The sequence below is a fragment of the Leptinotarsa decemlineata genome, unplaced genomic scaffold, assembly GCF_025532065.1.
Source record: "Leptinotarsa decemlineata unplaced genomic scaffold, Ldec_3_MD MMD2_P_RNA_scaffold_9, whole genome shotgun sequence".
Classification (NCBI taxonomy): domain Eukaryota; kingdom Metazoa; phylum Arthropoda; class Insecta; order Coleoptera; family Chrysomelidae; genus Leptinotarsa; species Leptinotarsa decemlineata.
The window spans coordinates 17,178,825-17,204,586 of record NW_027412536.1 but is presented as its reverse complement, the minus strand read 5'-3'; the positions used below and the strand labels follow the sequence as shown (position 1 = coordinate 17,204,586).

Sequence of the window (25,762 nt, the reverse complement as noted above, 5' to 3'; positions counted from 1 at the left end):
GGTTTCTGTAGGAATTGTTCATAACTTATTTCATTCACCTCATCTGCACCTCCATATAATCTGCCAATTCATCTTCCTCATCGGAATCATACCACCCACATTTTTTCCTCGTCATGAATTGCGAAAGTGGGATCGTCAGAATTGCATAATAAATACTCAAGTTCCTGTTGTGTCTAAGAACGCTGAAATTTAAGTTTCTTACCCGCCCCTGAGGTGTCTTCCTTAGACCGCCCTGGATTAGCGTCATCTATTTTTTTAAAGAATACTCGCCTTATAAATACAATTTACTGATAAATACAACTACATCGAGGTGCTCAACTGGCTGCAGTTCTAGTCACTGCTTAACAACAACTGATCATTTGTAATAATACCTCAAGTCTTTAGCATTCTACTCCAGTTATACCACAAGTAAAATGATAAAGAACGCATTATACGGTTATACGAAAGACTTTTGAAAACGTCATACGCACTGTACTGAAATAGTTGTCTGACGCCTTCAGACGTCATGAGCAGTGAATGGGTTATAACGGACGTCACTCGTTGATATTTGCTTGTGGAACCAATACTTCTAGTCGCACAAGCAGTGCCATTTGTTAATTTTTCGATATCACTATCACTAAAGTAACTAACTTATAATTATTCGGAAGATTATTTCTCCCCGTGGGTACCTACAGGCAGAATTGTTTCTAATGTTTGAATAACTTTGACAATTAATTATAATGACACTCTTTTTTTCAGAACCCTCTTTGAATATGGATAGTATCTGCGACTGGTATGAAGGTCAACATATATTCATCACTGGTGCCACTGGATTTATGGGAAAAATTTTAGTAGAAAAATTTTGAGGTCTTGTTCGAAAGTAGCGGCAATATACATACTCGTTAGGCCTAAAAAAGGGAAAGAATCCTGGCAACGGATTGACGAGTTTCTGAATTCTCCGGTAAGTGAAGGCATACTTAAGATATTGTTAAGTTCTGTGGTCCACAGAACTTGACAGCGTGGGGCAAGGGGGCAGCTGCCGGTCGATGGGTGTGTTCGTCACATCGACATAACCTTAATAGGTTATATCGGTGGTTTGTCATGAGAAATATTTAAGATATTGTCAAATTCTATGGTCCACCCTTGTCTGTGGATATACCAATTTCATGTCGGTGGGTTTCGTCATGAGAAATGGAAGTTTGATGAAATTTAATAACTTTATTCAATAATTTATAATCCTAACTAAATAAACATTGTACTTATTCAAAATCGGTTGTAACTTCATCGACAGTGGAAACTGATAACTAATATAATCTGCTCGATTTCCAAAACTTTCCATCCCGACTTTTCATATGTTCTCAAGGCGCGTATCCATTTGCAACAAATGATCCGTAACGTAACCACAAAACCATTACGTTACGGCTGGTAGAGACGCAGTAGGTACTGTTGCCCCGGTCGAATTAGGTTTTGACAACGCTAAAATTTTTACTGGCAATTTTCTTTCGGAATTGTTTGGGAGGGTCAAGGGCAGTCTAAATTTAAGTTCTCGGAATTTCATTAGTTCGTACTTACTTCCATTGTCTGATATTATATAAAATGATTTGAAATCCCTGATATAACTAAAAAAGAAGAATTAAAAATTAAAGAAGAGGAATAAAAATGAATAGTTGGAAAAACAATTATATTAAGCAAAAAACCTGAAATTCTTCTTTTTTAGTTATTTCAGGGATTTCAAATCATTTTATATAATATCAGACAATGAAAGTCCGAACTAATGAAATTCATCATGAAACATTGTCAATCACCTTCAAACTTAAATTCTCCTTCAAACTTAAGTTCTCGGGTTACCAGACCCGTTGCGTCATCTTGTATTTAAGGGTTGATTGTTGTTTATTGAATAATTCGTTTATTTTCGATTTCACATGAAAAATAGTTATCACAAAGTTGCTTGGAATTGAATTTATTTCCCACCTTTTTGGTTCCTATCATTTTTTTTCCTAGGATCGATATTTTTCGATTTATACCCTGGAAAAGGAGGGAGTAAATTCGTATCATTTGTATTGATGTTTTCGTATTATTTTGTTGTTGTTTTTTCTATCGACTGTCTTTGAAAATTTGATATGTACATAATGTGATTTGCTACAATTATGATGTCGATTTTTTCAAGGTTCATATTTTAGGGACGCGCGCTTACGGTAAAGGAACAGGGGTTTGTAAATTATCAGTTTGTCGAACAGTATAACTTTTAAAACTGAAAAAATGAACTTTCATTTTGTTTTTAGGCACTAATACATCCGGAATCTCAGAAGAGTCGGAGGTGATTTGTTCTGAGCAGTTTTCGTCACTATCAAGGTCGATAATATAATGATGAGATTGTACCCTCTCCTTTTCTCGGATATTAATCGAAAAATATCCTAGGAAAATAGTTACAACGACCAAAAAAAAATTATTTTGAACAACCTTGTTCATTACAATTTTTCTCGTACATTTTTTCTCGAAGTTTTTCAATAAAAAAAACCACCCTCTATTTTCCTGCATAAATCTAAAGGAAAAAATGTATAAGAACTAATTTCAGAAATTTAATTTTATACAACTTTGGTGTTATTCAATAAACAAAAATCAACCTTTAAATTCAATATGGCAAATGACGTAACAGGGCTGGTACCTTATTGTCTGAGGCTTGTACCCCAGGAACTTAAATTTAGACTGCTTCTACTTCCCAAAGAATTCCAAAAAAAATGCCATTGAAAATTTTTGCGTTGTTGTGCCTTTTTTAAAGTTAATTCAACTAGGCTATGTTGCATGTTATCAGCTATATAATATTTCAATATGCGTAACCCTATGAAGCCAAACCACCATTTGTCGGTTATTAACCGTTGACTCAACTGACTTATGTAATGCACGGCAACTAGTACTGGGACGAGTATTTAGTTATGCATGTTCTGTGCATCAGTCACAGATCTCATTTTAATCTATGAGATGAGCAAAAAATAAAAACCCATCATAAATCTGCGTATTTTCAGTGTATTGGAGCATTTGTTAGGCTTACTGGATTCTGGGGATTTTTGTTTTATATCATGTCATTTTGTGTCAACAGATCAGTTTCACCCTAGAGTGCCTTAGACTCTTCACTATTTTTAGTATTAAGTTTTTGTTGAAACGACATTGACCAAACCAATTCTTCGGCTTTTATGTTCTGTGTTTCTACCCATTAGCGATAGGTTCATGCTCAATATTTTTTTCGAAAACATTGCCTTTCTACAGGTTTGTTCTGGTTCTTACATCCCAAAACGTTTGGAAACTGCGCAAGACATGATGCGTACAAGCAAAAAATCTCAAACAGTCCAAAATAGTCTCGGACACTTGGTTAAACCAGAACGCTTTTGAGGAGACCACTGTGCCACTTATCGTATATATGAAGAGATGAAGACGAGAAAATACTATTGATCATGTCCATTTTGTTATGTAGCGAATCCTTATAGTCAGTTCAAACGTTATCTACCCTCAATCATCAGTTATTCAAGTCAAATAAATGAAAAAACATCCTAGTAAATATCCCAAACAAATTTCCACATGAATGCGCATGAGCAACGGGAACAGTTCTTAACAGTTCAGCCTCGAGAGCAAGAACGATTCGGGACGGTTCAAAACAGTTCAGGATCATTTCGCAGTCGAAACCAGAACAGAGGATTCGTCAGTCCAAAATTATCCTCAATAAACCAGAACGCTCTATATCAACTGCGCATGATCCTGACGTCCTAGAACCTGAATTTCGTTGAACCAGAACAAACCTTTCAATGGATAAATCACAAAAACAGAAGCTAGATCAAAACAGTATAACAAAGATGCCTAGAAACACTATTGTTCAAATCGAATCGCTTTTATAATTGAATAGAACTGGCCAATACTTGATATGAAAATCCATATTAGAACTAATTAATATAGTTTATTGTATGATTTTCACTATGAAGGGTTTTACAAAAACCGCGGTACGTGTTTCGCTATACGATAGCTTCCTCAAACATAAACTAGTATGAAATTTCACTGAGAAAAATTTAAATTAATTTTATTTAATAAAATTAATTATCAATTAAATTGACAGTTTAATGTTTCCTCTTGAAGATGATCACTCGGTGATTGAAACACATGTCGATGTGTTAAAAATAATGGCTTGGGAATAAATCTACAGTAATATTGAAATATGTTTAAAAGTCTGTAAGAATTGGCGATTTTTTTACTTGGTAATGTACACTAGTAATTTGGAATGTCAGTGGTGCTTTTGTATCATAAAATGACTAATTGAAAGAAATTTTAAAATTTTCTGTTTAGTAATTCAGTACGTCATCATTGCGATCAGGGACGCGCCAAGTAACTTCGGCGCCGTCGTGCGAAATATTGATAAGCGCCTTTATTAAAATTACCAGGGTAGAAATATTATAATCAATCACTCCTTCCCATTTCAGCGTGGAAAACTATGAAATTTTTTCTACATCTACCTAGATTTTTTTTGAAGAAAACAATATGTACACAGTACACTTATAAAAAATAATATATTAAACACTATATTGGCTATATTGCACAATAAAACAGAACAGAATAAAAACTATGTTAAAGTTATAAAACATTACTTAAAATTATTAAAAAACTGAAGATCAAATAAAACATATTTAGATTGCGATTCTTTTTTAAACAAATACACTTATTATGATGAAAACCAACGGAAATTTCTTATAGAAATTGAACTTTTCTTGCTTTACCTTTGGCAAATTCATTAATTAGATTTTCAATATTCAGCTCCTTTAACAACTCAGATTCTATAGAAATAATAGCAAGATTTTCTAGGCGCTCCTGACCCATTCTAGATCTTGAGTAATTCTTAATTAGTTTAAGTTTAGAAAATGATCTCTCGGCTGAAGCTACAGAAATCGGTATAGTTAATAATATACGTAACGCAATAGTAATGTTTGGGAATGAGTGGGCCAAGTTATTTTTTGCAATGTAATTAAGTGTTTCTACTACAGATGTTACCTTTCCGTCGCATATTTGTAGAAATTGTAATTCGGTTAAAAGTTCCGTTCCGTCTATGTCTCCCTCGTTTCGATTTTTGTCAGTTAACGCTTCTTCAAGTTTTTTACAAAAATTAAATTGATCTTCATCAGAATACTTGCCGAAATCCTCAGTATTCCACAAAAATTTGAAAACATCGCCATGGGAGTATAACAGCTCAAATCTCTCATTTACAGATGAAAGAGTAAAACTAGCATTCCAAAAAAACAGTTGACTTTGAATTTTAATTCTTGGTTTTCAATTGGCTGATCTTCACTTTCATAGGAAAATTGTTTTTTTATTCTTCGTGGCCGTAAGGTTTCTGCACTTTTGAGTTTCGCATCTACGTCCAAGGCAGTTGCCAATTCTTTGGCATCTACCAGCATCTCACTGAAGCCTTTCTTCGCCACTTCGCCTTTCCGATAACGTTTCACAAGTTTAAACAAGAAAACTATTGCCGGAATGCGCGGCGCCTACACTTCTAGAGAAGACAAGTAAGTAGGTAGTTTAAATAGCATTAATTTCAAATTTCACCACCGGTCAGCATTGGTGAGTAATAAAATTTCACCATCGGTATTGGTAGAAACATTTTTTATGTTGATTTTTTGTGAAGTTTCAAAAAATCCTTAGTTTTGGATTGAATATTTATTCAATTTTGCCAACTCAAAGGGCGCCTTTAACGCCTTGGCGCCGTCGTGCGCCGCACGACCTTGCCCATATGGACGGCGCGTCCCTGATTGCGATCTCTGCACGTTTAGTTTTTGTGAATTTCTTCTTGACAAAGGTTAACCATTTGAAATTATTATGAAATAGTTTTGGCACCAAATGTTGATATTACGTTAAATGGACCTACGAAGTAAATTTTTGAAAGTCACACCCTATTTCTGAATACTTCAGCAAATCTGAGGCAAATATATGAGAAAGTAATAGAAACTCCAACCGATGATAAAATATTGTCCAACTTCACATACTTTTTTTCGAGGTCACATGTTTCATTAAAATTACTAATTCCAAATGGATGATGATCTTGAAATTATTCAAAAGTGTCCTACTTTCAAGTAGGGCAAGTATTTATCCTGAACCCTCTCATACACTACCTCTTATATTAGGATTATATTTTCATATATTCCTTTGTAGCTCCAATTAAGTGACCGCATACCTACAATAAATAGAGTCATTATAAGGTATCTGAAATGAAATCATACCATAATATTTCGGAAGAACTACTTATTGCAATGAAATTATATCTATATACTCTATTAGTCTTCTTGCACTTTCAATTGTTGCCTGAGAGTCATATCTCACTTCTTCATTTCTTCCAAGTTTTCTGAAAACACTGCAGCCTCATGGACTTATTGCGTCTTTCCTTCTATCTGCTTTAGTTTAAACAGATCGTTCGTTGGAAGTCTGTCATGAACTTCTGAGCATAATTTGGTTTATCAATAAAGCACTTGCTTTCTGTTATTCTATGTCACACATTCCCATAAACGACAAATTGTCTCTGAACCTTTGATGTATTTGTTTACAGCTAAGGTCTCATTTTGTTCAGATGTCTTCTAAATGTCGGTAAGTAGCATTGTAATTATGGTATTCGATCTCTCTCTTACTGAAGCAGTTTTTTGTTTTTTTTCTTGGGAGATCAATGAAGGTTCAATATGGTTCCGTAAAATTGATGTTGGTACTACCAAGGCCAATTCAGAGCCCACATATGGAGTTGAAGATCCGTGTTTAGTACAGTTATCAGCTTACTCCATTGCCTATAAGTTTTGAGTATTGTGGTACAAAGTATGACATCAATATATTCAATATATTCCGGTCTGACAGTTTTTCATTTCTTCAGGATATTACCAAACTACTTTCGATGCCGCTCTTTGATTCGTCAATGACCTAGGTGCGGTCTGACTCTGTAAGAATATTAATTCACTCAAATTGAAAGGGTATATTTTTAGGAGAGATTAAGTTTTGGGAAAGAAAGTTTTTGGCTTTCTACTTATCCATCTTGATACAAAAAATGTGGGAATCTTCCTATGGCTGGTATTTAATCAAATAAGCGAATGAATGTTATTCATGTACTGTCATCGATGACATGGGTGGATTCAACCAATTTCGTGACAAAAAAAGTCCAAATTATGAACGAATTGATTGTTTTTTCTTATATTGTTATCCGGATTTTCTACTGAAGAGCCGATAAGGCAAGTATCTTACGGCGAAACATCGGCTGACTAGCATTGAGGATGACAGTGTTTCATGTAAGTGAAATTTCACTTCTTTCATTGATTATATTGTGTAGGAATCCTGTGAATTATATCTGATTCCATCCCATTACGAATGTTTAGAATACAATCGAAAGAGAGAAAAGTGTTTTTCGTATAATTCAGCGTTCATATACAAGTATTTGTTTTATATATAAAAGTATATGTTTATATGAAAATAGGTGTTTCGAAAAGGCTCTTTCTTCCCACATTTTTTGTATCAAGATGGAGAAGCCAAAAACTTTCTCGATTAATTCGCTCATATCGATATTTTTTGTATATTGTAAAATTACAATCACTTTTGCACGGAATCAACTTCTAATAATCCGTGCGGTCGAATGGGACTTCCTTTGGAAGTATCCTCGAATATATAGAAATCCGTTTTCAACCATAACTAATGTTGCTAGAATCCAACACAAAAGAGCCACCCCCCTGAATGGACACCCAATCATCAAAAACAACCTTTATAGTCTTGAAAAATGAAAAAGTTTGGGGTCCCTTGCCTCTTTTCTGAAAAACTTGAGTGAGAAGTATTCAGCTGGTCCAACCAACTAGACTAATACCACAAGGGGCGTTGGCGATACAATTGCCGCAATAGATTTTCAATTATTGGAACACACTTGCAGACAGGTTTTGGGCTGTTTGGCCACTCGTCAGTGCAAGGTAGTGTCTATCATCAACATAAAGTCAATAACTTCCAATAACTGAAAATCGAATTCTTTCAGAGTATCATTCCTCGAACTAGGTTGAAGCGGACAACAAATAACAGGTTTGTCATCGCACCATCTGCCTGTGAACGACGTAACCAACCGCATATACGAAATTTACCCAATTTCTCGTATAAGGAAAGAAAACTTTTCACATATAGTCAGTGGGCATACTTGAAGACTGGCTATAAATCAAATCATCTAAAGGAACAATTCGTTTAGGCCAGTCTCAACTTCCAATATAATCCAACGCCTTTCATAGCATTAGCCAGGAAAATAGTTGTTTTCTGATAGGTGTCAGTCCATTAACCTACAGTGTAGGGAATCGAGACTGGCCTGAACGAATTGTTCCTTCAGATGATTTGATTTATAACCAGTCTTCAACTATGCCCACTGACTATATGTGAAAATTTTTTCTGAATAGTATACTCGTATTATGACATAAGTTTTCACAATAGATACACCCGCCACTCTTTATCATATCGTCATTTCTTATGAGATCTATTTGCTACTAGACTAGGATCCTGATTTTTTTTGAATGTTCCATCTCAACCGAAACGAACACATCCACATTAAAAAGTTATTTTGAATGAATCATTTCAATATTCGATAAAGAAAAATATGATTGTTCATCAAGAGTTAATAATCATTTCTCCTTAGGTCTTTCATAAACTCCGAAATTCTCCAAACAGTGAAGAGGTATTAAAAAAGCTGAAATGTATAAGTGGTGATGTGACACAAGTCAACTGTGGACTTTCGCCAGAAGACCAGACCAAGTTGAACAATTCAGTAACTATTGTCTTCCACATGGCTGCCAATGTTAGATTCGACCAACCAGTGAAGAGTGCAATTCTTCTGAATACGGGTGGTACACTGAATGTTCTCGAAATGGCTTGCAATTTCCATGCACTTAAGATTTTTGTACATGTTTCTACATCGTATTGCCACTGTGATGTAACACGATTAGAGGAGAGGTTATATTGTGCTCCACAAGATCCCAGGTAAGAAGCATATTCTGAACCTGACTTATTCACTTCGACTACGATCAACATTACACATTTTATTTGCAGATATATAAAAGAAGTTAATAAAGACGTAAATTTTTTTTATCGATTCTAAATCATATACAGTGTGACCCATTTTTAATGGAAACACCCCCCTGAAATTTGAAGTTGTTAACCGATTTTAATAATTTTTTTTTGAAATGTCAAGTCCTAAAAGGTTTACCTTGGGACAAAATTTGAAATGTTTATTAAAGTTTCAGGGCATACTACGATATTTTTTCTTAGATGAAAATCGGGATTTTTTTATTAGCGATTTTTTTATTGAAAAAATCACTACGCCACTGGATTCAGAGTGCCTCTAAATAGGTGTGACCAAAATTTCATGAAAAAATATTCATTATTAACAAAGTTATGACAACTCAAAAATTCGAAAACTCACACAGCTAACACTCACAATATATCATTTTTTTATGATTTCAACAATAAAGTGCCGCCAGATGAAAATAAAAACAAATAGCGTAAATATTTTCAATGAAAATAACGGAATTACATTCACACAATTCAACTAACAATGTTGCAAAAAATTTTAACAAACGTAACTAAAAACTAATTTATTGAAATGTTTCGATTCAGTGCAACAATTAATTCTAACTCATATTCTGGTAGCCTTTACTAATCCACCATGTATTTCGATACATGTGTCGTAGGGCTTACGAATGTTTCTGATTACGTTTCTTAGTTCTTGAGGGATAATATCTGCATATACCTGTCGAATTCTTGCACTAAGTTCATATCTATCTCTTGAGCGGTTTTTATAAACCTTTTGTGTGAGAAGTTCCCAGAGAAAAAAGTCCAAAACTGTGAGGTCTGGAGATCTGGGTGGCCACTCTATAAACGGACTACCACGGCCTATCCATCGGTTTGGAAAATGTTCGTTAAGCCATTGCCTCACAGCTCTGGCATAATGAACTGAACCATCTAACTGCACAATTAAATTTGATCGTTCATTGATTGGGAGCTCGTGAATAGCAACCCAAAACTCTGTGTTATAAAATTCTAGAAACCTTTGCGCATTAATGTTTTCCTCAAAAAAGAAAGGATCAATAATTCGTTCGATCAATATCCCACACCAGACGTTGATTTTTTGGGAATAATGACTTTTACAGTTTATTACCCAGTTAGGATTATCCGCTGCCCAATAGCGACTATTCTGTGATGACACTACTCCATTTGTAGTGAAAGTGGCATCATCGGTATATAAAATATTTTTTAGGAAATTTCTATTGTTTAAATATTCCCTTTGGGCCCATAAACAATATTCCAGGCGTCTTGCTTCGTCGCCTTCTTGAAGTGTGTGTAAAAATTTTGGCTTGAAAGGTTTAGGTAATATTCTTCGCCTTGAGACATCTCCGAGTATGTAGTTTCTCGTGGAATATTCAAATCTGAAGTGGCATTAGGATTATTTCCGAAATAATCTAAAATGATTTGATCATTCCTGTCATTCCTGTTTCGTCTTTGTACAGGATTACTTTTTAACATCATTTTTGATATTGCACCAGTTTCATTGAATATTTTATTTACCGTACCGCAGCTAATACGAGGACGATCTGGATGTCTCTCATTAAATACTCTACAAACCTCTCTAGCACTTCTAACGTCATCTCCCGAAAGGCGTACAATTTCAATTTTCTCTCTTACGCTCAATCTTGCAGCCATGACACAAAATAATTCGGAGAACTGTAAGGTGAATATTGTTGACAACAGTACACTTAAATCTTTCACAAGTGTCAAACTGTAATATCATTTCCATGGCAAGATTTAAATTGAAATATTAGGTCTTAGTTTTAGTTAATTTGCGTTAATTTGCGCTACGACACATGTATCGAAATACATGGTGGATTAGTAAAGGCTACCAGAATATGAGTTAGAATTAATTGTTGCACTGAATCGAAACATTTCAATAATTAGTTAGTTACGTTTATTGAAATTTTTTGCTTCATTGTTAGTTAAATCGTGTGAATGTAATTCCGTTATTTTCATTAAAAATATTTACGCTATTTGTTTTTTTTTCATCTGGTTGCACTTTATTATTGAAATCATAAAAAACATATTCATGGCTATATCTGTTGATATAGGGTGTTTTTTGTGACTGCTAGCTGTGTGAGTTTTTGAATTTTTGACTTGTCATAACTTTGTTAAAAATTAATATTTTTTCATGAAATTTTGGTCACACCGGTTTAGAGGCACTCTGAATCCAATGGCGTAGTGGTTTTTTCAATAAAAAAATCGTTAATAAAAAATCCCGATTTTCGACTAAGAAAAAATATCGTAGTATGCCCTGAAACTTTAATGAACATTTCAAATTTTGTCCCAAGGTAGACCTTTTATATACGATATATTCGGTTATTTTTTCGGTTTTGTAAAGTTTAAGAAACACATATCAGATTCAGAAACTCGTAATTCTCAATTCAAATTTAGCTCACTAGTATTAGGTACCTACTTTGAGTTCATCACATATAGAAGATATGAGTAAGATGGTCTGGACCATTCAAAGAGTTTTTTTTGTTGGAATATTTAGCCTTTTATATACCGAGACTTCTGAAGGGTTATGATAATTTTCTTCTCAAGAACTTTTTTTTTTCAAATGCACTTCTAGAAAATTTACAGTGTTGATGTTAATACTGTCACATTATATTTTTATACAGTGTGCCCAAGAGTTTAGTAAACAAGCTTCATTTTTGCCATGAGAAAAGTTGCACAAATGAAGCAAAGTCAGCTCGGGAAGATGTTGAAATGTCGTCTTGAGAACATCTTCGAAAAAATGCTAAACATCTTTAAACAACTGTCCTCTAGTTTCTTGAATGGCACCGCCAAAAATTGTACACTCAATCATTCGAGTCTTTCCGTATGTTGATATCGTTATGAATCACTTTCGATATTTTGCTCAAAAATTTCCATCTAACTGAATAAATGATAACATTATCAGCAGCATTAAACAAACTGTACAGAAAAAGTGCAAAAAAGATTGTTTTTCACAAGTGATAGTTCTGCTCAATGAATCGAATGTCAGTTCATCTATTCCAGTATAGTTAATCCGGAATGAAATAGAGTTTAAGACTTTCAACAGAACAACAGAACAAAAATTACGCTCTGGATCACCACAAACATCAGCCAGAAGTGAAGAAAATTAAATAAATGATATGGCATATACGGAAATGAATCCACAAGTTTCATAATAATGGTGTGGTCACAGATAATGCTCATTACTAGTCCTATCACATTGGATAACAAAAAAACTAAACAAAATGGAGTGTGAACGCGTAATATGGATACATCATGGTAGTTCAACACTGGTAGTTTAACAGGACCACGACCTTTAAATTTTCTGCTGAACATCTTGGTCAAACTATTATAATTCACACATGGTTACCTAACATTTGATGATACATACTCAGAGATGCATAGGAAACAGGGGTCCAATGTGTTGGCTATCCCATTTTTCTGATATGATTCCATTAAGAGTTTCTATGGGGTTGTCTGAGAGAAATGTATACCAATCACCTTCAGTAAATTGAGAGGATCTCAAGAATCGAATCTATTGTGCATGCTACACCATCACACTTAGATCTTCCTGCACTAGGAAACTCTCGTGGTGAGACGAGACCCCTTCCTTGATCGACCTCTTCATCTCGGTCATATCTAGTAAAGAACTGAGCTTCGTGAAAGCCTGGGAGATCTCTCTCCCCTGCTCTGCTGCCCCGAAAACTCCCCAATGACACGTCTCATTCACGCGTTGCATTGAGATGCCGGATCTGGGGTAAATCCCTAGGATCAGTTGACCTATCTCCTTGTTTCCAGGTCGTGTAGCCTCTCTTTGTAGATCGGGTAGTCTACCCTGTTTGCGGGATGCGGGCCTGCACAGTTGACGCACACAGTTCATCCCTTGATTTTGTACATTCGTACGTTGGATGACCTTTGGCGCATTTCAAACAGTTTGAGGTCGCTTGACCCTGAAGTTGGCATCGAGGGCATTGTGAATTTTTTCTGGAATTATTGCAAGTGTGGATGTTCCTTTTAAGGTGGTTGAGGATGACGTCCTTATTGGTTATTATGAGGCACAGCGACTTCCCTTCCATCCTCATTTTGTAAAAGTTTTTAACCTGTATCTGGTACTTTTTCTTTAGATCATCTCTTGTGTCGTCCACCGGTGCTTGCGTATCTAGATCCCTAAGGACAAATGCATGGGTTTTGTCCTCTAGCAGGGTGTATGTGTGGTATACCGCATTATGTTTGTTGAGCGTGTTGTTCCCAGTCTGGTTGCCAATACTGCTTTTAGTGTACAGTAGCCTTGACCGCCCTGTATATTTTATTTCGAAGTCATTTTTCAGCTCCTGTTTTATTGTATGAAGGCCTTCTTTGTTCATAGGGAGAATGCCCTTGATCACTATTAGTGGAAGAGTTTTACTTTGTTCGCCTCGACAAGGTCTCGCTTTGGGTTTAGTTGCTGTGTGGTTTCATCTCCGGAGTCAGCTGGGTTCATGACTTCCTGAAGTTCCTCATTCCTATTACTGGTCTAAGTTCCGGCGTAGGAACTGATTGGCGCTGTTCTTCTGTGTCTCTTAGTTTTCGTGTGGTGTTTTAAGCCTACATTTTCCTGCAGAGGGGGAAATTCTTCCCGAGCAGAACGAATCACTCTTGGTAACCAACTGGCTACCAAACGAATTCTACCAAAAACTTCTTTATGATTTCAAAAATTAATAGTATTAAAAATCTACTTATTATATCTTTTTCAGAAAAATGTTGGACCTGGCAAAGTGGATGAGTGATGAATTGTTAGAAGCTTTGACTCCAGTTTTACTGAAAAACCATCCAAATACTTATTCGTATACGAAGTCTCTCACGGAACAGTTAGTATCTGAATATAATAATAGGCTGCCTATAGTTATTACAAGACCGTCGATAGGTATGTGCATTATTTTATCATTTACTGAATTGAAAAATATAATAGAAATATTTTTTTGTGAAATGAATCTAGTTGATGATGGAGAAATTGTCTTTTAAGAAGAAAAATAGGCAGTCAAAACATCATCAGCAAGTTACTTCACCAATGTAATGCAATTTTGAATTGGTGACCTTTTCAGTGACCCAGAAGTGTATGAATATAATGTTGATTCTAATCATCTGCTGGGTGAAAGTAAAAGTACTTCAATTTTCAAAATTGACGTATTTTTACTTTCCTTAAAATTAAACCGACTACCTACGGTGAAAATCCTGTGGAGAAAAACATTATTCAACATTAGATTCCCAATATCCATACATATCTTCATTTTAGAAAGATCGTAATAAAGAAGATGAATGAGATGAATATATACATTTACTAACATCAAAAATGAAAATGTACCAATAACTTATGAAATGCAAAGTCATAGAAGGACCTCAAATGTAATCCAAGATTCTGACTTCAGACTCGAAATTTTATTACAAAATGTTTATAGAAAAATTTTTCCTTTCACGACTCCGCAGAAATCTAGTGAATATATCTCGAGAACCATTGATATACATTATTTATGTAAATAATTTTTGAAAGAATTTTATTTCATAATTTGTATTAGAATGGTACACCTTCAATTCCTAACATTGGAATGTTAAAACACCTATACCTTTCAGTGGTGGCAGCTTATAGAGATCCAATTCCCGGATGGGTGGATAATATGAATGGACCTACAGGAATACTGATTGGAGCAGGAAAAGGTGTTATCCGAACAATGCACTGTGATTTAAAACTGGGTGCTGACGTAGTTCCAGTGGACATGGTGATCAATAGTTTACTAGTTATTGCGTGGAAAGTTGGTAGTGGGCCTAGAACAGACCAAGCGGAAGTTTATCACATAACCGCCAATAAGGTAAGAGATATCTGTACTATTAGATCACCGTACATGAGTAAACAGAAGTAAATTCACTCCCGTCGGTCTCTTTGATGTTTCGGGTCGAGACTTTATTTTTTGCTGGCATGTGGCGGGGCAGGAGGGTGTCGGCTAAGAGCTGTTGTGCACCTCTGCACGAGGTTCGATTAAAAAATATGTGACCATGATCTGACTTCATCATTGCTATGAGGAGCTCCCAATAAATGTCTCATATGATTGTGAACTGTTTAGGAATTGATAAAAAATAAGACAAGGTGGTGAAATAAACGTATATTTTATTTGAATTGAAGGGGTTATATTTTTAGGAGTGATCAATTTTTGGGAAAGAAAGTTTTTGGCTTTCCACTACTCCATCTTGATATAAAAAAGATGAGGGAATCTTCCAAAGAAAGGAAAGGAATCAATTTGAAAGTAAGTAACTCTATACATGGATGTGTAGATCATGCAAAGAAGTAACTTTCAGACACAAACTGAAAGAAAGTCCTTTTGAAACAGCTACTTTCATATAAACATTAAATTACACGAAAGAAAAAAATTCTTTCGAAACATTTCCATATGAACACTGAATTATACAGGAGATACTTTTCTTTACTCAGTTTGTATTTCAAACATTAGTTGTGGAATAATATCAGATATCATTCACATGAGTTCTACTTTAAATGAATGGTAACAAATTGCACTTACATGGAACACTGTCATCCTCACCTCTTCAGTACCAAATTGGATAACATTATATGAAATACAATATTTTATATAGTAAGATTATACAATTTAGGACAAAAACTTATGCTAATATATTTTAAAAGTTTTTTAGAATGATGAGTTTTTGTTTTTTTTTTGTTTTCAAATTTCTATTGGCAAATTTCAAAGTATAATAAATTCTTACCCTTGTGAAAAGAGAAAATAAATAATCCAAAGGAAAATTTTCACAATCAGTGGCACATAAATTGTTGAAATGGTTAAGAAATTCTGTCTCTAGATGAATGATACATTGTTGAAATGAATCTGGAGGCATATATAAACTTCCAAATTGTTTGGCTACTGTATTACTATATGCCTTGAAATGACTATATACCTACATAGGTTACATTCAGTGTAGTACTAGCCGCCCTGGCAAAATTTGTACATATTTCTCATGAATGTTTTCTTGAACATTTTCTCAAAAGATATCCACAAACATAACCCAAGCTGTTGTCTTCTGGAGTGGCTAGAGTTCTATAATCATTGGTCTCTACTCTCAAAGGTTTATAGGGATTTTTTTGGACTTCCACAAGAATCTTAATTCTATTTATGTCTGCATCTGTAATACTAGATAGAATCTCACTAGTATCTTTTAGACAGTTAGTTCCTTCTGCCTGTGTGAAATACTGAAGAGTAAATGTGATTTTGAAAACTCTGGTAATTTGAATAGGAGTTGGGTTTCTGTCTGGTGCCTCAGAAAATCAATTTGTTTTGATGTTCTAAAAAAAAGTTTATTGAAATCTTTCATACCGTCAAATATATTTGAATTTAAAATATCAAACACTCAATCCATTTTTTCAATGAATGTAGGCGTTCCTATTGCTGCTAATGGTATCTGATTGAAACTGACATAGGTTTTCATCGCTGTAGCTACCGAATGACTGAAAACTTGGCTTGCTAATTTAACCTTCATCCTTTGAAAGTTAGTTGGAAATAAATGAGAATCAGTAAGTTTGGGTGCTAGTCTATATTGCTTTTCCTTATCCAAGTTGTAAAGTTGTTCAAGATGACTTTTGTTCGTTGTATATTCATCAAATTTCAAAAAGTCATGGAAAAAATGGTTTCTGCTACGTTTCAGCAAGATGAAAAATATTTTTTTCTCATCAACTAAGAAATATGGCTGCTCTACAGTCACTTCGAGATCTTTTCTGGCAAGTTTATAAAAATTAGAACCTAAATCTGAAATGATACGCCTAACTCTCAATCCGATTTTTGATAATTGCCTAACAGCTTCAATCACAATACTTTTTATATCCAGTATTGATGTGGATGAATTGGTGAAAAATTATGCAACAGGCTGTTTCCAGTTCGAATGTATGCCTTTTGCCATGACTACTAAGGCATTTGCAGAATTTCATTTTGTTTTGAATCGTTTTTCTGAAATATTTTTTTTATATTATTGGTTTGGTTGTTGTAAATCAAAACTTCAATATAAAATACAGATTTCTTACCTTTGGGTTGCTTAGTTTGCTAATTATGAAGTGTGTGAATTGAATGAAATTCTAATGTTTTTTGTTATTGATGACAGAATCTAAGAAAATACATATTTGCTATTTATAGTAGATTATCTGGAACATATAAATGGAAAGTAGGCTCCAAAAGAGGTTATTTGAATATACATTTGATACTTTGGTTTTGCAAAGATTTCAGTGGAAGTAATTGTTTTCCTACAGATACAAATCAAAACTTGATGTGGTTCAACAATTGTGTATTTCCAGTGAACCTGGAGGCATATACTATTCGTAAAGTTCAATTTCATCAAATTAAATTCATAAAAAAAGTCTGCATATTAATGACTTCACTATATATGGTCTATAACAATTTATTTTATGATTTTCGTTATATGTTCATTACTTCAATCTTACATAATAAATAATAGAAAAACATACCTTTTCTCGTCAATTGGAAATCGAAAAAAATTAATGTCGACATCACCCTGCAAATTACAGCAACCCACAGCTTGACACTTGCTCAGTTTGAAACTAGACACAAATTTTTCACAAATACAAAACCACCACTTACAACGATTCACTCTGTAATAATATTACATGCCCGAATTTGGCTCGCTTGGTAAATGCCTCAGATTCAGTCGGTTGCACTGAAGTTCGGCCGCGCATAAAATTCGAGTTGGGGAATCTTGATCCAAATATGGCGGAGAGTGAACTTACTGGTGTTTACTTCTATACTGTGATTAGATGAAGAAATATCCAACTTATCTTTTCATTACCATCAATATTCAATTGAATGATTCTTCAAAAGAACCTTCGTAGCACTCGAATGTATCTAATATTTTTTCAATGGTTTGTTTTTCTAGAATCTTTGAAACGAGTGAAATCAAACTAATATCGAACACTCAAAAATTTCATACCTATTTACTTGAATAACTCCAAAAATATTGGTGAAATCGAAAATTATCAATGATGGTTCACTAAATTTTTTGAGAAAGAAACGTTAGCGGCGGCGGCTCGCCAGAGGAGGCAAGGGAGGCTTAACCTCCCCATAAAATTTGAGGCTATTCATCGCAATAAATGAAAAAATATTGACAAATAATTATGATAATTTTTTTCTAAAAATGCTTGAGTATCATTACTTTACCATTAATTTTTAATATAAATACATAATATGCCCGAAAAAACACTATCACTCACTACGTAGTACGTACCACACTGTATCCTGCATCAACAAAACTCAAACGTACCGCCCATGAACGAATAACGAATAAACTATCAACCCGAAATAATAAATGCCATACGTTGCAAGGGAGCCAAGCCTCCGACCGCTTTAAAAAACACAGACTCCACGAGACCGATCCAACCAGCGACATACGTCCCGATTTGTAATTTCAGTTGCAGAAATTATAGCGTAAGAATAGGAGGCTAGCCTCCAGTTGGTCTCCGTTAGTGTACGATATTTGTTATTTGTGTATAAAACAGGCAGTATTATATAACACTGCTTTTTGGTAATATTTTCAATGTGTTTTTAAAGTGGTTTCTTTCAATTTCAAGGTGTTTTCAGGTTTTCACTTTTCGGTAAGTTTTTTTTTAATTTATTATGGATAAGTTGGACGAAATTAAAAAATCTGACGATATAGTCGATTGTCGTCAGATAATCGACAAAATTGAGGATTTAATATTAGTTGATACGATAAATGCGATTGGTTAACCGGCTCCATTAAACGAGAAACACTTTTTTGTTGGCCCTATTTTTTATTTTCCGTACAAACTGAATACCAAACGTGGTCTAAAATAGGATACTCCGATTTAAAAAATTTACCTCGTGTTATGGGGCAAATATGATTCACAATTTGACACTTTTTTAAACGGGCACCTCAAAAACCATCCAAAATGAGCTTAATATAGACAGTGTGGCATATATTATTAAGGAAAATATGAGCAAGGAGATTGAAAGTGTTTCTTTTTTTGGATGGGAAATTAAACTACCGATATTACCTGTACATCAAAACTTTCAATCGTTTTTAGATATGTCAAAGATGGTAATGTGGTAGAACGTTTTATGGGTTTTCATGATACCTATTACATCTGGGCGCACAGCTGACGATTTGTTTAATTTTTCAATTCGTACGTGTGACACCTATAATTTTAGACAAAAGTTAATTGCGCAAACCTATGATGGGGCTGCGGTCATGGCCGGCCATTTAAATGGTTTACAAACTAAAATAAAGTCCATAGCTCCTCATGCACTTTTTACACATTGTCATACCCATGCCCTAACTTTAGTATTAAGCAAAGCGTGCAACAACATAAAAAATTTCGCGCCTCCGGCGGGCTTTTCTGTGTCTATATAGACTATAAGACTTAAGCCTCCCCTGTTCTCCAATGCACGAGCCGTCATTGAACGTTAGGGCTTTCTACTTCTCCGCTGTGACGTAGAAAGCCAAAACCTTTTTACCCAAAAATTAATCTCACCTAAAACCTATTCAATTTTATACATTTTTTGAGTTCACAATTATTTTTAGATATTTTCAATAATTCGGCAAAAGATGTCGGTCTTTCTGTCGTCCGACCAACGAGCATATTCAATAATCTCAAAAAGCGAAAGGATTATTTACCTCAAATTTGGACCCCTTTTAACCACCAATCCATTTCTTCTCAGTTTTTTGAAAATATTCAAGGTCCATTACACTCAAATTGTCCGGAGATATCAATCAAAAATTTATCTATTAGCAATTTTTTGAATGCATTGAGCAACAAATTTTCAAACTCATTTATCTGGTCTCCGAAATCGAATATGTGATAAGAGTTCTTTGGAACTAGTTTTAATAGCTCGATTAGTCTGACCAATGTATTTCTTGTCACAGTTCTCACGGTTCATTTCATATATCCCGACTTTTCATTTTATAACGTCATGTCTTAAGAGTTACTCATCATTTGTTGAAGTGAAAAAGCAGTTTTGAAACCTACTTTCACGTTCAATCTAGTAGGGTATATTAAAATTTCTCTGTCTTATAACTCAATATCCTTAATTTTATCTACGAATTCAGTAAAATCACACCTAAACTCGATGGTAAGACAGAGAATTTCAAACTGTTTGATTAGCCATTTGGCAATTTTAAAAGTAGGGGAACTTATTGCGGAGACAATTGGTCGCAATAACTTACCAATCTTATAAATTTTTAGTGGATTGTGTATTTTACGAGCTGTAGGAAATTGGCAGTTCCTACAATTCCTTATTCAACTCAATGGAACAAAACAATGGGCTAACTTTCAGAGACAAATGTCCACGTCTGATGAGGGCCTGACATTTCTTCGTAAAGAATGGTCCGCTCCAAAGTAACCAAACCATGGTTTATATTCCCCAGTCTAGTGACGAATTGGTCGAGAACCAGTCTGCGACGGCCTTCGTCAGGTTAAGAAACTCAGATTTGTGGCTTAGGAAGTTGCTATCCTTTGGCACAACTGTATAGTAATTCACCTTTCTAGGAAATGGACGTTGAAAGATGAGACCTATTTGATTGATATTTTAGAATTGTCCTTTCCGCAGGGACAACACCTGCTTGAAAGAAAAATCTATTTTGGACCCTTTTTTTCTCATTTTGTATTATGTGTTTCAAATAATTTTTCCAACTTTTCAAAAGCGGCAATAATAAAATTATTAAACATATATTTTGAAAGTGGAAGGAAAGAATTAGTTCTGCTGTTTTCAACTTTTGTGAAAATAATATATTTCGTATTACAATGAATTTTTTGTAGTTGAATTATTTGAGGGCTAAAAAAGTACCTGATATATTTTATCTTTCAGAATGATCCTGTAAGTTGGGGATATGCTTTGGAACTAGGCAAGAAATACGTTTATAAATATCCATTCAGTGTGTGCTTATGGTACCCAGGAGGTAGTGCAAAATCAACATATTTTATGCATGCTATTGCTGCATTTTTCTTCCATTGGATTCCTGCTTATTCCGTAGACCTGATCATTGCACTAACTGGAAGTAAACCATTGTAAGTCAATTTGTATGAACTTGTTTATTACTTGCTGGAAAGATGTTTTTTTTTCGTTAAACAACTATGCCCCCTATTAACGACAATTCTCAGAAGTCGAAGCTAATACCCCGATTAACGGGGTTTAGCTTTCAATGTGCGATTCCTAGCAAGGGTTCGACGATAGGAAGTGGCTCGATGCTTAAACCACTGGTTCATACAGCGATTGGTTGAATGAATGGAGCAAACCACCCACGCCAATCCAACCGGCTACTGTGCCACCGAATATTAATAATATATTCAAGCTAGAGTGATTAAAAAATCTATCTACTGAATTCAAAAACAGAAAGTTATCCCTATGTGTCCTACAACTTATGTAGCACAAATTGTGATTCTTCTACTTATACTTCAGTAATATATCGGACTTCAGATTGAAGGCACTAAAAACTTCTCGACTTTCACCAATCACTATTGTAGATTCATCATAATCTCGAATCACAATAAGTTGATAACGGGTCTTACCTTTTAACGTGTGATTCCTAACGTGTGATTCTTTTGTTGAAAGACGAGATGATCGATAGCTATTTACTGAATTCGCAATAATATACTTGCATGGAAATAGAGAGATCAGAATAGAATTCCAAAAACTACACCTCACGATTTGATCTCCACAAACAAAAGTTTGTGTCAATGTAATTTGTTTTTGTAATTCCATATCTCAATAAAAAATATCCTGTTGTACTGATATACTGATCGATAAAGAATTGTGTTGGTACTCTATATATCGATGCTGTTCATTTTTCTCCAATTTTTTTTTTTTTGCCTCTTGTCAGCTTAGTATTACTATAGAATTTCGTTAAGTGATTTTCACCCATTTTTTCGCTACGAAAAATAAACCAGGCTTTAGAAATGATGGTGTTAATTAACGAACTGTTCGACGTTGGTTTGAGATTTTAGCCTGGATAATGAGTCCCAGTAATCCAGGACGAGGATTTGAGGATCCTGGTGGAGACTGACCCATCACAAACGGTGCATGAGGAGGCGGAAGAACTGGGTGTCAGGTCCCATGAGATTTTTGACGGTTTAAAGGTGAAAAAGCTCAAAAAGTTGGTGCCCCACGATTTGACCGTTCGACAGAAATTATCACGTTTCGAAGTCTGTTCTTTACTTTCAAATTCAAATTTTATTTGGTTCATAACAAAGCTACAGCTTTAGAACATGTCACAAAATACCATCAAATTAACATATGCCAAAAGTAAAATATAAAATCTTCAGAAGATACAGTGCAATAAAAATAATAATACAGTACATACATACAATCGTGAAAGGCATCTTTGCTCTATGGTCCCGGGAGTGAATGGAAAAAGTCATTAATACCATATAGGGGATTTTCCGTAAGTAATGTCTTTAAATGTTTTTTGAATTCACTATAGTTCAGAGAACGTACTGTAAGAGGTAGGGCATTGTACATTTTAATATCAATTGTATCGTCCATTCTTTGTAACCGGGTTTGAGGTATAATCAAATTATCTTTATTTCTAGTATTGTGACCGTGTATATCAGACACAACATAGTAACTATTAATGTTTTGTTTGACATATAGTAACTTTACAAAAATTATCAGAGAGTATGTCATTATTCTCAACGTTTTAAAGATTGGTTTGCAGGAGTCTTCAAAATTAGCTCCTATGATACATCTCTTCTGAATGACGAATATAGCATTTAAATGAAACTGAGCTGTCGAGCTCTAGACAGACAAGCCATATCTAATAATGGATTCGAACAGTGCATAATAAGTAGTTATTGCAGCGGATTGGTTAATAAGTTGTTTAACTTTTCTTATAGCAAATACTGCACTATTTAGTATATTGCAAATTGTATATATATGTATGTTCCATAATAGCCTGACATCTATATCTACACCCAGAAATTTAGTGTGCAGCATGTCTAGGTCGTTTTCTACATTGTAGAATAGCCTGGATTCGAAAATGAGACTTTTGGTTTTTTTTCCATTGAGTATGAGCTTGTTTGTCAAGAACCAGGTTTTTGCTTGTTCCATAACTTCCCCAAGTATTGTAGCCGGACACTCCCCTTTATTGATACTGATGCCAAATGTGGTGTCATCAGCATACATAATTGTCTCAATATTTGAGGAGAACATATTTGGCAAATCGTTTATATAAATAATAAAGAGAAGGGGGCCCAATATTGATCCCTGAGTAACTCCCCTACACATTATCTGAAGAGTGCTTCTCTGATTTTCAATACAAACTACTTGAAATCGATTGGACAAGTAGGATTTGATTAGTTTCAGTGCCACTCCTTTTGCGCAACCAAAACGATCCTTTTTTGGATCGGATCGTCACATGTGATGAAAAGTGGATCATCTACGACAACACGTGAAGTTCAGGATAGTGGTTGGACACCGATGACCCACCGGGGCACTTACCAAAGGTGAAAACCATCCCAAAAAAAGGCCATGGTTACTGTATGATTTTCAGCGGCTGGTGTGATTCAGTATAACTTTCTGCAACCGGGTCAAACAATCAGAAAAGAGTCTTGTTGTAAGGAAATCGATGAAATGTACCGAAAATTGCACTAGCAGCAGCCGATGGTGTTCAGTGGAAAAGGTCCGATCCTGCTCCACGACAACACCCGTCCGCACGTTTCACAAATCATCGTCCGAAAATTAAACGAATTGAGCGTCGGAATTCTGCCTCACCCACTATACTCCCCAGGCCTCCCCAACTAACATCTTTTCAAGCATTTTGATACGTTTCTCACCGGTAGAACCTTCCCCAATCATGCGATAGAATCTCTGGAAATCAATGTAGATATTCAAATTTTCTTTTGAACCACCAACAGGAAGTTATTCATTCACCATTATCAGTAATTAAGACATTCACATATTAATTGCTTTTTTAGAAATGATAATGTAATTATTTGTGCTTTTTAATTCTACATGTTTTGACAGAATTAATTGTGACAAAACACGTACTAGTGTACCTGTTTTCTAGAAGTAATATGGTATTATACCAAATTGTTTATTCGAAGTCTACCTGTTTTGCCAGATTTATGCATTTATTTAATGATAATATAAAAGATTGTTGAATAAATCTAAAGAAATGAACTTCAAACGTTCAATCCAGTCTCGAATATACCTACACCGTAGGTTGAATGGACTGACGCCTATCAGAAAACAACTACTCCCCTGGCTAATACCACGAAGGGCGTTGGATTATATCCGACAGGCGTCAGTGCAGGAATCTTCACAGAAAATTGCCTACATATGCAATTGGCAATACAACTGAAAGAGTCGACTTTCAATTTTGGAACAGGCACACTTGCAGACCGGTTTCGGGCTCATTAGCCACTCATCAGTGCAAGATAGTGGCCATCATCGACCTAAAGTTCCATAATTGAAAATCGGAATTCTTTCAGACTATTTCATTCCTCTTCCTAAGTTGGAGCGAACAACAAAATGTCACTCCATCTAGTGGACGAGGTACTAACCAGGTGCGTATACGTAATTTGCCCGATTCCTCTGAATAAGGAAGAAAAACTTTGTTATTAGTCAGGGGGCTATGCTCGAAGACTGGCAGTAAACAATTTTAAAGAAAGAAAGAAATGAATTTTAAACGTTCAAGCCAGTCTCGAATATACCTACACAATAGGTTGAGTGGACTGACGCCTATCAGAAAACAACTATTCCCCTGGCTAAAACCACGAAAGGCGTTGGATTATATCCGACAGGCGTCAGTCCATTCAACCTACTGTGTAGGTATATTCGAGAGTGGCTTGAACGTTTAAAGTTCATTTCTTTAGATTTGTTTACTGCCAGTCTTCAAGCATAGCCCATTGACTAATAAGAAAGATTATCGAATAGTTTGATGTACCGGTAGCTGATGAAGTTTTCGTGTAGCGAAATGCGTTTTAAATAAAGTTCATTGTAAAACTTCTATAATTATAATCATGGATAATTTAATTATGTTTATCCATTTTTTTTCAGCTTGGTAAAAACACAAAAACGCATTCAAAATGGACTGAAGGTTTTACAGTACTATGCAACTAGGCCTTGGTTTTTTCACAATGAAAAATTTACTCAGCTTTTTGACAGCTTATCCAGTACTGATAAAGAAATATTTTATTCCAACAGAGAGTCTTTGAACTTTGAAGAATATATGCAAAACTATATTCTGGGTGCTAGGAAATATTGTGCACGTGAAGAAATAGATACACTGCCACACGCAAGGAAGGTTTTGAAAAGGTTTGTAATTTGTAACCTGTCACTTGTTATTTCGAAAGTATACCAAATTTAATTTTTTTCAGGTTGTATTATTTAGATGTATTGAAGAATATCTTAATTGTAATACTTTTCTTGTGGTTAGGATACAAGTTGGTATGCAGCTTTATGAGGATTGTGGAATCTTAGGTGTAATTAATTGTTGAATAAAAGCAATTGAAACATTTTTTTTTATATTTATTCTCTCTATAGAAAATTAACTCTTTATCAAGACAAAGTTATTTGAAATACCTATTTGTTTGTTATGCAAATAATTTTCCAATATGGTATAGAGATGAAAGACCACACTTTACATGATCATAATGAAGAGAGTTAATAACAGAAACATTTTCTAATAAACTGAGATTACAAAATGCTTCAATAGTTTA

At 34.7% G+C, this 25,762-nt stretch overlaps 1 protein-coding gene across 1 annotated transcript; it reads left to right on the top strand.

The window, feature by feature from the left end:
• Positions 1–778: 778 nt before the first annotated feature.
• LOC111508528 (putative fatty acyl-CoA reductase CG5065) lies at positions 779–25,560 on the top strand (the record flags this gene model as incomplete). The annotated part of the gene is made up of 7 exons (XM_023164063.2): positions 779–940; positions 8,645–8,985; positions 13,782–13,951; positions 14,656–14,891; positions 20,913–21,112; positions 25,101–25,358; positions 25,421–25,560. Coding segments are annotated over 7 exons (1,470 nt in total), but the record flags the coding sequence as incomplete, so codon positions are not given.
• Between the last annotated feature and the right edge of the window lie 202 nt (positions 25,561–25,762).